The sequence below is a fragment of the Stenella coeruleoalba genome, assembly GCF_951394435.1.
Source record: "Stenella coeruleoalba genome assembly, chromosome: 5".
Lineage (NCBI taxonomy): Eukaryota > Metazoa > Chordata > Mammalia > Artiodactyla > Delphinidae > Stenella > Stenella coeruleoalba.
Window position 1 is genome coordinate 24,545,068 of NC_137150.1, and position 17,226 is coordinate 24,562,293.

The window sequence follows — 17,226 nt, forward strand, 5'->3', positions numbered from 1 at the left end:
AGACTCCACCCTTGGAGGGCACGCACAAAGCAGTGTGCGCATCGGGACCCAGGGGAAGGAGCAGTGACCCCAAGGAAGACTGAACCAGACCTACCTGCTTGTGTTGGAGGGTCTCCTGTAGAGGCGGGGGGTGGCTATGGCTCACGTGAGGACAAGGACACTGGCAGCAGAAGTTCTAGGAAGTACTCTTTGGTGTAAGACTTCCCAGGGTCCACCATTAGCCCCACCAAAGAGCCCAGTAGGCTCCAGTTTTGGGTCACCTCAGGCCAAAAAGCCAACAGGGAGGGAATTCAGCCCCACCCATCAACAGACAAGAGGATCAAAGTTTTACTGAGCTCTGCCCACCAGAGCACACCCACCTCTACCCACCATCAGTCCCTCTCATCAGGAAACTTGCACAAGCCTCTTAGATAGCCTCATCCACCAGAGGGCAGAGAGCAGAAGCAAGAACAACTATAATCCTGCAGCCTGTGGAACAAAAACCACATTCACAGAAAGACAAGATGAAAAGGCAGAGGGCTATATACCAGATGAAGGCAACAAGATAAAACCCCAGAAAAACAACTAAATGAAGTGGAGATAGGCAACCTTCCAGAAAAAGAATTCAGAATAATGATAGTGAAGATGATCCAGGACCTTGGGAAAAGAATGGAGGCAAAGATCGAGAAGATGCAGGAAATGTTTAACAAAGACCTAGAAGAATTAACGAACAAACAAACAGAGATGAACAATACAATAATTGAAATGAAAAATACACTAGAAGGAATCAATAGCAGAATAACTGAGGCAGAAGAACAGATAAGTGACCTGGAAGACAGAATGGTGGAATTCACTGCCACAGAACAGAATAAAGAAAAAAGAATGAAAAAAAATGAAGACAGCCTAAGAGACCTCTGGGACAACATTAAATGCAACAACATTCGATTATAGAGGTCCCAGAAGGAGAAGAGAGAGAGAAAGGACCCCAGAAAATATCTGAAGAGATTATAGGTGAAAACTTCTCTAACATGGGAAAGGAAACAGCCACCTAAGTCCAAGAAGAGCAGAGAGTCCCAGGAAGGATAAACCCAAGGAGAAAGAGGCCAAGACACATAGTAATCAAATTGGCAAAAATTAAAGACAAAGAAAAATTATTGAAAGCAACAAGGGAAAAATGACAAATAACATACAAGGGAACTCCCATAAGGTTAACAGCTGATTCCTCAGCAGAAAGTCTACAAGCCAGAAGGCAGTGGCATGATATACTTAAAGTGGTGAAAGGGAAGAACCTACAGCCAAGAATACTCTACCCCGCAAGGATCTCATTCAGATTCGACGGAGAAATCAAAAGCTTTACAGACAAGCAAAAGCTAAGAGAATTCAGCACCACCAAACCAGCTCTACAACAAATGCTAAAGGAACTTCTCTAAGCGGGGAACACAAATGAAGAGGACCTACAAAGGACCTACAAAGACAAACCTGAAACAATTAAAAAAATGGTCATAAGAACATACATATCAATAATTACCTTAAACGTGAATGGATTAAATGCTCCAACGAAAAGACACAGGCTTGCTGAATGGATACAAAAACAAGACACATATATATGCTGTCTACAGGAGACCCACTTCATACCTAGGGACAACATACAGACTGAAAAAGATATTCCATGCAAATGGAAATCAAAAGAAAGCTGGAGTAGCAATACTCATATCAGACCAAATAGATTTTAAAATAAAGAATCTTACAAGAGACAAGGAAGGACATTACATAAGGATCAAGGGATCAATCCAAGAAGAAGAGATAACAATTATAAATATATATGCACCCAACATAGGAGCATCTCAATACATAAGGCAACTACTAACAGCTATAAAAGTGGAAATCGAGAGAAACACAATAATAGTGGGGGACTTTAACACCTCACTTACACTATTGGACAGATCATCCAAACAGAAAATACCTAGAGACAAATGACAACAAAAACCTCGATCCAAAACCTATGGGATGCAGCAAAAGCAGTTCTAAGAGGGAAGTTTATAGCAATTCAAGCCTACCTCAAGAACAAGAAAAACGTCAAATAAACAACCTAACGTTACACCTAAAGGAACTAGAGAAAGAAGAACAAACAAAACCCAAAGTTAGCAGAAGGAAAGAAATCATAAAGATCAGAGCAGAAATAAATGAAATAGAAACAAGGAAAACAATAGCAAAGATCAATAAAACTAAAAGCTGGTTCTTTGAGAAGATAAATAAAATTGATAAACCATTAGCCAGACTCATCAAGAAAAAGAGGAAGAGGACTTAAATCAATAAAATTAGAAATGAAAAAGGGGAAGTTACAACAGACTAAGCATCCTAAGAGACTACTACAACAACTCTATGCCTATAAAATGGACAACTTGGAAGAAATGGACAAATTTTTCAAAAGGTATAACCTTCCAAGATTGAACCAGGAAGAAATAGGAAACATGAACAGACCAATCACAAGTAATGAAATTGAAACTGTGATTAAAAATCTTCCAACAAACAACAGTCCAGGACCAGATGGTTCCACAGGTGAATTCTATCCAACATTCAGAGAAGAGCTAACACCCATCCTTCTCAAACTCTTCCAAAAATTGCAGAGGAAAGAACACTCCCAAACTCATTCTAGGAGGCCACCATCACCCTGATACCAAAACCAGACAAAGATGCTACAAAAAAAGAAAACTACAGACCAATATCACTGATGAACATAGATGCAAAAATCTTCAAAAAAAATATTAGCAAACAGAATCCAACAACACATTAAAAGGATCATACACCACGGTCAAGTGGGATTTATCCTAGGGATGCGAGGATTCTTCAATATACGCAAATCAATCAATGTGATACACCATGTTAACAAACTGAAGAAGAAAAACCATATGATCATCTCAATACATGCAGAAAAAGCTTTTGACAAAATTCAACACCCATTTATGATAAAAACTATCCAGAGAGTGGGCATAGAGGGAACCTACCTCAACATAATAAAGCCCATATATGACAAACCCACAGCAAACATCATTCTCAATGGTGAAAAACTGAAAGTATTTCCTCTAAGATCAGGAACAAGACAAGAATGTCCACTCTCACCACTATTATTCAACATAGTTTTAAAAGTCCTAGCCACAGCAATCAGAGAAGAAAAAGAAATAAAAGGAATACAAATTGGAAAAGAAGAAGTAAAACTGTCACTGTTTGCAGATGACATGATACTATACATAAAGAATCCTAAAGATGCCACCAGAAAACTACTAGAGCTAAGCAATGAATCTGGTAAAGTTGCAGGATACAAAACTAATGCACAGATATCTCTTGCATTCCTATACACTAATGATGAAAAATCTGAAAGAGAAATTAAGGAAACACTCCCATTTACCACTGCAACAAAAAGAATAAAATACCTAAGAATAAACGTACTTAGGGAGACAAAAGACCTGTATGCAGAAAACTATAAGACACTGATGAAAGAAATTAAAGATGATACAAACAGATGGAGAGCTATACCATGTTCTTGTATTGGAAGAATCAATATTGTGAAAATGACTATACTACCCAAAGCAATCTATAGCTTCAATGCAATCCCTATCAAATTACTAATGGCATTTTTTACAGAACTAGAAAAAAAAATCTTAAAATTTGTATGGAGACACAAAAGGCCCCGAACAGCCCAAGCAGTCTTGAGGGGAAAAAAACGAAACTGGAGGAATCAGACTCCCTGACTTCAGACTGTACTACAAAGCTACAGTAATCAAGACAGTATGGTACGGGCACAAAAACAGAAACATAGATCAATGGAACAGGATAGAAAACCCAGAGATAAACCCAAGCACCTGTGGTCAACTAATCTATGACAAAGGAGGCAACAATATACAATGGAGAAAAGACAGTCTCTTTAATAAATGGTGCTGGGAAAACTGGACAGCTACATGTAAAAGAATGAAATTAGAATACTCCCTAACACCATGAACAAAAATAAACTCAAAATGGATTAGAGACCTAAATATAAGACCAGACACCATAAAGCTCTTAAAGGAAAACATAGGAAGAACACTGACATAAATCACAGCAAGATCTTTTTTGATCCACCTCCTAGACTAATGGAAATAAAAACAAAAGTAAACAAATGGGACCTAATGAACCTTAAAGCAAGGAAACTACAAACTTTTGCAAAGCAAAGGAAACTACAAACAAGACGAAGAGACAACCCTCAGAATGGGAGAAAATATTTGCAAACAAATCAATGGACATAGGATTAATCTCCAAAATATATAAACAGCTCATGCAGCTCAATATTAAAAAAAACAAACAACCCAATCAAAAACTGGACAGAAGACCTAAATAGACATTTCTCCAAAGAAGACATACAGATGGCCAAGAAGCACATGAAAAGCTGCTCAACATTACTAATTACTAGAGAAATGCAAATCAAAACTACAATGAGGTATCACCTCACACCAGTTAGAATGGGTATCATCAGAAAATCTACAAACAACAAATGCTGGAGAGGGTGTGGAGAAAAGGGAACCCCCTTGCACTGTTGGTGGGAATGTAAATTGATATAGCCACTATGGAGAACAGTATGGAGGTTCCTTAAAAAACTAAAAACAGAATTACCATATGACCCAGCAATCCCACTACTGGGCATATACCCAGAGAAAACCATAATTCAAAAACACACATGCACCCCAATGTTCACTGCAGCACTATTTACAATAGCCAGGTTACGGAAGCAACTTAAATACCCGCCGACAGACGAATGGATAAAGACGACATGGTACATACATACAATGGAATATTACTCAGCCATAAAATGGAATAAAACTGGGTCATTCACAGAGATGTGGATGGATCTAGAGACTGTCATACAGAGTGAAGTAAGTCAGAAAGAGAAAAACAAATATCATATATTAACACGTATATGTGGAACCTAGAAAAATGGTGCAGGTGAACTGGTTTGCAGGGCAGAAATTGAAACACAGATGTAGAGAACAAACGTATGGACACCAAGGGTGGAAAGCGGTGATGGGTGGTGGTGGTGTGATGAATTGGGAGTTTGGGATTGACATATATACACTAATATGTATAAAATGGATAACTAATAAGAACCTGCTGTATAAAACAATAAATTAAATAAAATTCAAAAATACAGCGTAAAATATTAATCTGCAGTTGAAATCTGAAGGTTTCTCTCTCACCTACCAAAATGAGAAGTTAACCAATTATGAAATTAAACTATCAATCCCTTGGTTATTAAACAGGCTTGCCCTTGGCAAGATACAAAATGGAAAAGTAATATTGCTGCAAACTACTTCAAGGTTACATTAAAATCCCTTTAAAAAAAACAAAGCAGTTCATAACTCAAAAGTCAATACTGGGTTTCACAAACACACTCAAAGTAAATTTTTTCCCAAAATAGAAAGGAAAATGTTCTGCCATCATTCAGCACCTTTGATTTCAACTGCTGAAGTTTAAACAAATGGTAAAATTACATACAAATTCAATAAGAAACATAATTTTACAAAGCAAAATTTTTGTCCTCAATTTTATTTATATCCTAAGAGCCAAACTTAGACACCTAAGAGAGAAATGGTTAAGAAAATTATGGAATACTTACTCAAAAAATATAATCACCCATTAAAGTTTGTTTATAGAGTTTTTCCTAAAATCAAAAAAAATTAGACCTGAAGAATCTTTTAAAATGTGTTCCTGTAAAATGGACCTCAGCAAAGTAAAAATATACTTATGCTTAAAAATATTAAACAAGGGGCTTCCCTGGTGGCGCAGTGGTTGAGAGTCCGCCTGCCGATGCAGGGGACACGGGTTCGTGCCCCGGTCCCGGAAGATCCCACATGCCGCGGAGCGGCTGGGCCCGTGAGCCATGGCCGCTGAGCCTGCGCGTCCGGAGCCTGTGCTCCGCAACGGGAGAGGCCACAACAGTGAGAGGCCCGCATACCGCAAAAAAAAAAAAAAAAAAATTAAACAAGAAAAATAAAGTGTTATCAATATCAATACTGGCTGGTAATGACTGTCCTCCTCATTATATTTTCCAAATTTAACCACGACAAGAAAACATTATTTGAAATTTAAAAAAAGACTAAAAGAACACGAGAGTACTTTGCAGATACAGGCAGTGAAGATGCTCCTTCTCTGGGTGCTTGCAGCACCCTGGGAACTGCACTGACTAGAGTGAACAGCACCTGCTCCTGTTAGCTTCCCAGGCTGGGACTATGTGTAAGCTGAGAACAAGAAATGTGTTTTAATCACCTGTGTATTTCTAGTGACTGGCCTCTGGCACTTGGTTCAGTAAATGTTTGGCATAAGGGGAGAACAATAAATCTATTAACCATTTTACATTCAAAACACTCCTTGGTTTTTTAAAATAAAAATAAAATTTTTAAATGAAACATATCTTACATATGAGCTAAAAAACATTTCCTTAGATGAGTTTGAATTTCTTGTTAACCCAAATAGAATAATGAATGCTATTTTCAAATAGTACAAGATGAAACAACAAGCACAAAACCAAGATATTCAACTACCAAATTCAATCAAGGGCAGATCAAAATCATTATCTATCCTTTCTTATCTTTATCAATACTTACTCTTGAGAGATTCTGATGAGGAGAGTCACAAACGTTTTCACGGGTACTTTCATTCCTATAATTATGCTTTCTTGGGCTCTTAGGTCGTGTCCGACTTGGCATATCACTATCTGAGGGTCCAGATGCATCCATCTTCGAGAAAAGGAAAACGAGTTTTTAAAAATCATATATGTAGTACTGAAACTAGAATCAATCCAAATGTCCAAATATTGACAAACTTCATTTTACACTATCAAAATATTTCACTAATTATCCCTTAATACCTCTGATTTCATCAGAAAAGTTCTTAAGTACAGGAAGTTTTCAATAATTCTAACTTGCACTTGAAAGATCAAATTTTATATCACTAACAAATAGTTGTTTTCCTTAAAAGAACAGGTTAGTTTCCTTCATTTTCAAGAAAATATCTGCCAAACACCCACGTCTGACTAACCACAGTTTGTCTGCCAGTTGTACCTTCAAGTAAAAATGGTATTCCATGAAAGAAGGAGCCAGTTTTATTCCACAACTTAAACAATCCCACAAGTAGTATACTTTTCCTCAAGACAAACACCACACTTTGGCAAGCAGAAGTGCCTTATATGTGTCTCCCATTTCATCACTCAGAACGTTAAAAACACTCATACACAAGGACAAGATTTAATATTAATAATTTTTACTGCTTCATCAAGAACATTCTTAAGTGAAACTAGCATATTTTTACTGTGTCTGGAGGAGAAGAACACAATGACTACTAGCACATTTTGGCGACATTGCCTTGATTCATGCTAAGGTGCCAACAATTTACCCATCAATTGTTTTTGCACCATTAGTGCAAATGTCAACACAGTGATGGCAAATGATGTCTTAGTGTTATTACAAAATAGTTCTGAATTCAGCCACCCTGAAAAATTCTCAGCAACCCCACGGGTCTGAAGACCACACTTTTAGCACTGCTATAATAACACATGTAAAGGAAAGTTTATCGCAGTATTATTCAAAATGTCAAAAAGCTTGAAACAAATCGTCTATGCCCATCAACAGAGAAATAGCTTAATAAATAATTGCACCTCCCCCGTGGAACATTAAGATACCATTAGAAAGACTAGATTAGAGCTGTATCTGTTGACTTGCAGGGATTTGCAATAGGTATACTGTGCACTGTGAAAAGAAATGTGTATAACGCAAAACTTGTTAAAAAAATGTATAAGCACACACACCTATGTATGTACAAAATTTTACAAGCACAGTAAAAAAGGGAAATATACACACTTGGTTTCTAACATGGTTTGAGGGGCCAACTTACGTAAATAACAGAACACAAAAAAAACACAGAACATCTAGCAAAAAAGGTTAAAGAAAATATGCACATACAACGCAATCATATTTATTTATCAAGTAAAATCATAAGGGACATATCAAGTAGGGATATATACAATAAGAAATTAAATTTTAAGGAAAAAAGGCAACGATTGCCTTTTATACTCACATGGGCATCTGAAGATCCAGATGAATGAACATCTGATGATCTGGTCTGCAAGCATTAAAAATAAAAGCCAACATTTAAATAATCAGAAAATGTATTATGCTAACAAAACAAGTATTTCTTGTGTTACACAATCTTTCCAAACTTGTAGCAATTTCTTCTCAGCTAATAAAACCAAACAAAGGCAATCTCTGACTTACAAAAAAAAAATTGTGATCCAAAATAAATGTGTCAGTCAAGTTCAGTCTTCAAATAATGGCACTTTCCAATAAGGTCAAGTGTTAAAGTTTCACCTGATTTTGTTTTAATTGATCTAAATTTCAGATTACATATGGCATATAATAATTTATTTGATTTTTCACTATGCAGCTAAGGATGAAGAAGCCAAGCTATAACACTATTAACTAAATAAATAATATGTGGTATCTTTCTGAAATTTTAATTGGAGGCCCAGAATTTAACTCTGGCACTGAGCTGTTTTTATTTTTCAAGGTATTGGGTAGTGAGATTTTACTTATTTTATATATATATTTAAGTATTAAAAGTGAAATCAAGACTCTTGAGATCACAAGTACCTCATCGATCCTAGCTCCCAGTTCTAGATTTCAAATGTAATGCACAAGACAATATATTCATTTTTAAGAAAAAATTGAAGATTTGTATGATGTAGAAAAAAGCCAATAAGATTCCCATGGGTCCACACAGTACTGCTTTACTTATCTTGTTGAAACATAAGGCTAAGAACAGCTGACTGGATTTTCATACTGAATCAATTTATTCCTCTGAACTCCATACTGGACCCTAGGCAAAATCAGCCCAAGACAACCAAGCACTGAGCCACCAGCCATCTCCATTCTTTCTACCCATCTTTTTTCTGTCCCCAACTTTTACTGTGTCCCTCCTATTTCACTTTCTTCTCCCTGCTAACCTTTCCTAAAAGGCAAGGCATCATGAAAGAAATTTTTTTATATTTAAATTTAACCCTGTGAAACCTACTTTGAATCAGTTTGAAATGCACCCATTTGCAGACACTTAAAAAATACAAGACAATAAATAACTCCTCTTAAAAAAGATAAAAAGGGGGCTTCCCTGGTGGCGCAGTGCTTGAGAGTCCTCCTGCCGGTGCAGGGGACACGGGGTTCGTGTCCCGTTCCGGGAAGATCCCACATGCCCCGGAGCAGCTGGGCCCGTAGGCAATGGCCGCTGAGCCTGCGCGTCCGGAGCCTGTGCTCCGCAACGGGAGAAGCCACAACAGTGAGAGGGCCGCGTACCGCAAAAAAAAAAAAGAAAGAAAAAGTTCCGTCAAGAGACTGAGTGAATTGAGGAGGAAAAAAAATTCAATTGCCTTCTAATATACCAGTGTTAACCTGCTAGGTAACAAAAATAACAGGGTAATCGTAATAGTGAGAAAAAACATAAAACAACTAGAAACCAACTAAAGAAATATGTACCACCTGTGCGAAGAAAATACAAACTTCACAAAAGGGTTGTTATTCAAGTCAACTTTTGAAAAGATTCATCACATTCCTAGATGGGAAAACTCATTATTAAGACAAAGTCAACTACACCTAAATTTATTTATGCATTTAATGCAATTTCATTCCACAGCTCAAAATCCTAAAGGGAAGTCTCTGCAAGGGGACTAGGGGGATTGCCAAAAATAATTCTGAAGTTCACCCAGAAGAATAAGCACTAAAGAGCAGATAAGAAAGTGCTAGCCTTTCTTTCATCTATGCCACCACATCCAAATCATCATTTCTAGGATTTAAAAATAACAGCATGGCTTAGGACGATGCATCAGCTGATTTCAATTAACCTAAGATGGTCATATTTAGTGCAAACCAAACATTTTCCACTGATACGCTACACAGCATCAGAATGAAATTTTAGGCTTGAGAACAGTTAAAGAGATGGAAACAGTTAAAGAGATGGAAATAGTAGTGAATAAAAATTTTAAAGGAATAACCAACTTTTAAAGCTAATGGTCCAGGTAATCAGTAAACGTAACACTACTTCTTAAGAGTCTCTCCCTCTACTTAACCTGGAACTGCACTATGTTATTTGTCTTGGGTTTGGGTTTTATGTTTTTACTGAAGAACAGTAAATTAGTGATGCTTAAAGATCTTCTGAAGTCCACAGCACAATCCCTCATCCAAATGAAAAGACCCAAAAGCAAGAAATGAAAAGGCAAAATAAGGGAGATTTGAGGCAATAAAGAAGCAGACACAAGAAAAACTTATCTCAAGTTTGAGAAAGCAGATATAGTACAGATGTGGGGAAGGACAGCAAGGGAAAAAAAAAGGATCATACTGATGGCTGCTGAGGAGATAGAGGTGAAGCCAACTAAAGGATACCATAAAATTTTTTTTCCAGCTGCTCCTACTTTACTTCAATTGAAAAACCGCCACACCTGAGTTTTCAAATTAGCAAGCTAACCACAGCAACATTCCTCCAACACCTCCACTCTGCCTCGTCCGCTCTCCATTCCCATCTGCCTCCTTCCTCCTCACATCCTCTAAAGCATCAACTTACATTTCCACAAGTTTAATAATCACTCCCATAGGAAGCATATCAACACTTTTATTGTGCTGAGATGACTCCCAATTCCTTATCTTCAACCTTGGTGCCTCTCCTGGGTTCCAATCTGTTCTTAAACAACTTCCTGGACATCTTCACCTGAATATCTGCAAGTTCCTCACATCCTATATATATAAAATATAGTTTCCTCCCAAACTAGCTTCTCCTGTTGACCTTCTTACTTCTAACACCGAATGGTAACTTTCAATCAGTCATAATACAGAAGTAGTAAAATGTTAAGAGCACAGACTCTGGAATCAGACTTCCTGTTTTTAGCACTTACCAGCTTTGTAAACTTGGGCCTAGTTCCTTCACCTGTAATGCTGAATAGCACCTGCCTTATAGGATTGTTGTGAAGGACAAAGACAGGTGAAGCACTAAGAACAGTGTTTGGTACATAAAAGTGCTCAATGAGTGTTAGCCAGCAGCATTATACCAAGGTCATCCTTGACTACTTCCCTCTCCCCCATAACCAACTGAGTCAAATTCTGTTCACCCCACCCCTACTGAAACTCTTCTCTGGGGACCCTTTTTACTAAAGACACTATTGTGGTTCAGATCTTCCCTTTATTCAACCCATTTACTGGGCAACCACTTACTGGTACTGTGCCTTACATCAGATATAAATGTTCTTAGGAGCTAATAAATAAGAGAGACAAGTAAGACAGTGTGGCTATACCACCAGAGCACAGAGGGCAAGCAAATCTTAGTGGGAGTGGGGACGCTGTCAGAAAAGCTTCCCAAAGAGTATCTGAGGTGAGATTTTGAAGCAATCTTTAATATTTATCAGCAGCACTACAAAAATCTTCAAACTAATCCTCCTCAATCCCAAATTCTTCCTAAACTATGTCTCCAGAAGAGCTTTCCTAAAGGACTTTCCTGCCTTGAATCTTCCATGGCTCTTTAATTTTATTCCATAGGTTTTAAAGCCGCCACAATTTAGCTCAAACTTATCCTTCCATCTCAGAAACTTTTATCCCTATGCAAATGTCCTATATACATTGGCTAAACCAGAACATGTATCAATCCATTTGCCAGTGATTTATTTTCTTTACCTCACCCATCTCTTTTTTATACCTCTATGTCTACCCTTCAAAACTCTGTTCATTGTTCAAAAGACTCAAACTCCTCTATTCCTGAAGCCTCCCCACCCCACCCTCCAATCAACCAGCTGTCATTTCTTTCCCTAAAGTTTTAGACGCTTCTGATGGCTCTGCTTTGAACTATCACGTGTTGACTCTTTTTCCACTAGACAGCATGTTCCCCAAAACTGATTATCATCTTATTTAATTTTTTCTTCCTCAGAGTCAAACAAAATCTGGCAAGTGACGGAGCCTCAATAAACTTGCTGATGTACCAAGTTGGAACAAGTACCTACACAACAAAATTGCACTTCTCACTATCAACATACTAAGCTGTCCACTCACCAACAAGTAACAGCTACCTAGCTGAATACCACTTTCCAAGACAAACCAAAGTCTACCTCTCAAAAAAATTCATCAAATCTATTGAGTTAAATAATAAACCTGAAATTATCCTTAAAATTACATCCAAAACACTACCAACACATGAAAAGTTGTAAGTACATTTTGAATGATCTGTAATCTAAAATGAGGAAAGCCTGGTGAAAAAAATTAAGTGCTCAAGGAAGAGACATCTAACAGTACCAAATAGCCTCAACTGCTATTGGCAAATGCATCTTGCTTTTAAAAAAAATTATTTCAGCAAAATATCTAGCATGTGGCCAATCTGCAATAAACTGTTAAAGCTACTTAACAGTACAAGAGGCAAATTATTTGTAATATTAATATTTTTGAGTTTAATATCCTGTAGGAAGTTTTGGGCTCTTTTTTGTTTTTGTTTTTCAAAAATGATGTTCTTTGTAAAAAGTGATAGAGAGGCATGAGTCTTCAACTTGCATACCAAATGAGCCCTCCTCTCATTTGCCTTACTGGCAAATGAGTATTTTTTGTCAATTTATTATACTTTCTAGGAAAAAAAAATCTGCAGGAATAAAAACTAGAAGAGAATAAAAACTAGAAGAGAATAAAAACTAGACTTTCAGGGCTTCCCTGGTGGCGCAGTGGTTGAGAGTCCGCCTGCCGATGCAGGGGACACGGGTTCGTGCCCCGGTCTGGGAGGATCCCACATGATCCCACATGCCGCGGAGCAACTGGGCCCCTGAGCCATGGCCGCTGAGCCTGCGAGTCCGGAGCCTGTGCTCCGCAACGGGAGAGGCCACAACAGTGAGAGGCCCGCGTACCGAGAAGAAAAAAAAAAGCTAGACTTTCAGAAAACAAATAATTCAATCCAATAAGAGAGAAAAATTTTAAAACCATATTAATAGTCATATTCGAGCACCAGTGCTACAAATACTCGAATTTCTAAAAGACACCAATCAAGAAAATAAAAGTTCCTAATGCCTCTCTCCACCCCAAAACACAGCCTTCCACCCAGAAAACTAAGCACCTTATATTTTAAGATAAGACTGTTATCTTATCTTACATCCATATCATAATAAAGATTCAGTTTAAACTAAAACTGGAGAACAAGAAGCCTAATTTTTCAAGGTTTGTGTTTTGTTTGGAGTTTTTGATCATATTTAATTCTTACATACCTTCAGGTACCACCAAAAAAATGTACACAAGCAGTAATATATACCTAAGGATGATGTCTTGAATGGATACTCATTATAACAATACATATTTCGTACAACTGAAATACTTTTGTTAATCAGCAGTCAATTAAAATAGTTCCCACACCAATTTAGCACTGGGTGTCCAAGGAAGCCAGCAGTATTTCCTACTTAGCTCATTTACCTCTCTAACCCAATTTTTGACACTATGGCAAAAAATAAGCACTGTCACAGAGTGAAATAACAGGGCACACAATTCCATTATATTAGTAGTACTACCAGCACAGGAGCTGCAGAGGGAACGAGAATACCACATTCTTCATATCCTCATTGTGCTGAGCAAACAACTCTTACGATCAAAATAAATTAATTTTTATAAATTATATAAAGTTTATATATTATATATTTATATATTAAACATTTTAAATTATATAATAACATTTTAAATTATATAAAGTTTATATATTGTATATTTATATATTAAATTTAACATTTTTCTAAGCAAACAATCATAGGCTCTTTGCCTCTCCTCCCAAAATCAAAGCTACAACATGGTACCCCCTCCCCCAAAGCATCATTTTAGTCTGGTGATACAAGAATAAATGCACAGGAAATTTTTAGCTAATTCCTAAAACATTTACTGAATTTCTATATTTGTCAGGCTTTAAAATAAAAAGTACAGCAAAATTACACAGAAAATAAAGGGTCTCTTCATCAGGGACAACTACACATAAACGTTAAATCATTTGACTATACAAACTTAAAATGTAATTTTTAAAGCTAAAAGAAACTGTAGAGGTTATCTAATTTAATCTCTTCATTTTGTAATTAAGACACATCAAATAATTTTGCCATTGTCAATAGCAAAAACCCTATTATACATTTTATTTGTTAAATTACCTCAATACCTTAAATTACCTCAATTAGCTCCTTTTTTTTTTACTGAGGTATAAATGACATACAACACTATTAGTTTTGGGTATACAACATAATGATTCAGTATTTGTATACACTGCAGAAATTTCATCACAATAAGTCTAGTTAATAGCCATCATCAAACATAGTTACGGAGTTTTTTCTTCTTGTGATGAGAACTTTTAAGATCTACTCTCTTCTTAGCTTTCAAATATGCAATACAGTATTATTAACTATAGTCACCATGCTGTACATTACATCCTCTTGTACATTTAAAAATTAACATTTTCCTCAGGGTCTAGAAATACGATTAACAAGCATCCCTACCCATAGCAATGGGAATTTAACTACCAAAGAGTAAGAATGAACATGAAACTAAAGAATATTTTACTCCATCTGTATGGTAGAATATGTCACTCATCTGCACTCCCCAGAGGAAGAAATCAAAACAGAGATCAAAGGCTAGAAATTCCAAACACTATCATATTAACCAAAATGATCTTATACTCTCTCCAATAAATTCTGGACTTGTGTTAGAAATAGAAAGTAGTAATCTGAGCAGTCATTATGATAACTGATAACAGATTCTAAATCTCAGGATTAGAATTTAGCCTGACATTTTGAAAAGTAAGTACTTTTTACTTCCTCTAAGAACAAAGGGGAGAGGAAAGGAACTAAGTTTTTTTATGTACTTTATAGATATTCACTCATTTAACCCTTACATCAACCCTGCAGAAAAGGGATTATGTCCATATTACAAACAAGGAAATTGAGACTGAAAAGTTTAAGCAATTTGCCTTGATATCGCAAATATAATTTATTACCAAGTCAGGATTTGAATCCAAATACCTTTTGTTTGTTATCAAAATCCATAATCTCTCTACTACATCACGCACCCTCCTGAGATATTTTACAGACATCGGTAGGAAATCTCTTAACAGCATCAACTGATTATAATCTAAAGCAATATAAACTAAAAAGATTACTGGAAGATCCAACAATTTACTTACAGGGAACAGGCACACAGTCACAACCGTGAGAAGTACTACTAGAGAAGGAGGCCTGAACATATGTATACATTAATATGTTTCCAACGTAAGCCAAAGCCTCAAACAGAAGACACTTAAAATACTACTTTGAGTAGAAACAAAAATAGTGAGGCTTGTGCGTGAATTTTATGGATGCACTAGCTTTAGTAACAGTTCCCTAATAGTAAGCAGGGCTGTTTTTGTCAGAGTCCGCTGAGGAAGCGGGCAGTCGTGTACCCAACCTGGTGAGCCCCTCCTCACCAAGGAGAAATGTACTGGGGAGGGGAGAAACAAACAAGGAGTGAACGCAGGTTGTAAAGCAGCCAAGACTGGCCCTCTACCACAGTTTCTACATAACTAAAAGATTTCTGGTAAATCCATTACTAATTACGAACTAATTATAAACATCATTCACCAAATGGCATCAAGACTATGATTTAATAGAAACTGAGAAAGCAGGTGTATAATAGCTTACGTTTCCCAGAACAAACTGTACACACAAGACTAGACCCCTCTACCGTAAACGTAACTTCCTCATAACCTACTTACTATCATACACACTCTTTAAGACGTAAGCCCTTAGAACCTTTAAGTATTACACTTCTTGCATCAGCATCAAAAAGCTTAACAACTACTTCGGGCACTCTTACTTTTAATATCGTGTTGGAGGTGAAAAACTCAAAGCAAAAAACGATTAAGTGACCCGTCCAGGACGGCAATTTAGGACCTGATGCTAATCACAACCTAACTAACGCTAAACGACTTCTACAGCTCAGTGGTTTCACAATACGTGCACACGGTTCCCTGTAAACTCAAAAGCAATGTACTAATCTTAGGTGGCTTCCAAGTCTATGAAAGTTTTCCTTTCAGAAGAAGCGGAAGACCCCGAGTCCTCGAAAACGAACCCTCCAAAGAAGGGCTCATTTTACACTTCCTCTTATGTGAGCTAAGACCACGTGTAGAGCGTAGCATTAACCTTGGCGAGGCATCACCGCAAAGGAGAACTGCACTTCCCACCCCGCTTCCTTCCACTATTGGTCCTCCCCTCACAATTTGCGGCCCTAAAGATTATTTATTCCCTGGAGGACGTGAAGGAAATTGAGCGAGGCCGAAAGCGTGCGAGAACCAAACCCAAAGAGCCGAGGAAACAGAGGCAGACACTTAAGCACCGGGAAGCGATTCCCGCCTCTCCCAGGCTCTGTCCCGCGGCCTCAGAGCTCAGTAAGCTGAAATACAGGGGCGCGTTTTCCCGACTTCAGACCTCAGTCTAAATCACTGATTTCACTCCAGTTCTAAGCGGGAGCCGAACTACTCACGCCACCCGCCCTGGGCCCGCCAGTCTCGAGCCGAATCCAGGCTGGGACTAAGGGGAGATACCAGGCCTCTCAACCTGCGCACCACGGTGCGTCTGCGCCCGGCCTACCACCGCGACCAGAACGCGGACCCCCACCCCAATCTCCTCCCTCTGGCCAGAAGCGTCTGTAGTCCCCAGACGACAGTGATACACTCACTGACTTACTAAGTCCTCTAAGAAATTACCTTTGAACTGGCCTTCTGAGAGCCGCCTGGCGTTTTGTCCGCCATCTTCAGCTTTGCCCCTCCTTCGGCAGCGGCAGCAGCGCGGGCGAGTCGAGCGCCGAAAGACTCGATCTCAGCGGAGCCCGCCTGAGGCGCGTGCAAGCCCGAATAGTCGACTGCCGACTTGGCGAAATTCAAGAGGAGCTTCGCCACGTGACTTCGGTGCTGGTCATTTCCCGGGCCCGCCCATTCCGCTGAATATTTGGGGGCGTCTCTGTGGCGTGTCGCGTTATTGGGCCCGAGAATTTAGAGAATCTTCTCGTCCTGGCTTTCAGGGCCGGTCGATAGTTCACTCTTTTTCCAGCACCAACCGTTGGTAGGTGCGAGCCAGTTGCACTTGCTGGGCGAGGAGGGAAAGTCTTCTTAAAGAAGAAGTGCGTCGTCAGCTGGGGAGGAGCCTTTACTTCAACTCAGAAA

The 17,226-nt window shown here is 38.2% G+C and overlaps 1 protein-coding gene across 5 annotated transcripts in view; it reads right to left on the bottom strand.

Moving 5' to 3' along the window:
• Positions 1-16,934, bottom strand: part of U2SURP (U2 snRNP associated SURP domain containing) — a 55,981-nt gene extending 39,047 nt beyond the window's left edge. For 4 of the 5 annotated variants that reach the window (XM_079923206.1, XM_079923207.1, XM_079923205.1 and 1 more), the window contains exons 1-3: positions 16,771-16,862; positions 8,080-8,124; positions 6,612-6,743 (exon numbers count right to left, since the gene is read on the bottom strand). In XM_079923206.1, the coding sequence (XP_079779332.1) occupies positions 6,612-6,743; positions 8,080-8,124; positions 16,771-16,815 (222 nt within the window). In that variant the 5' untranslated portion in view covers positions 16,816-16,862. Of the gene's footprint in view, positions 1-6,611; positions 6,744-8,079; positions 8,125-16,770 lie in introns of all 5 variants that reach the window. The other variant, XM_079923208.1, reaches the window with a different exon arrangement.
• Between the last annotated feature and the right edge of the window lie 292 nt (positions 16,935-17,226).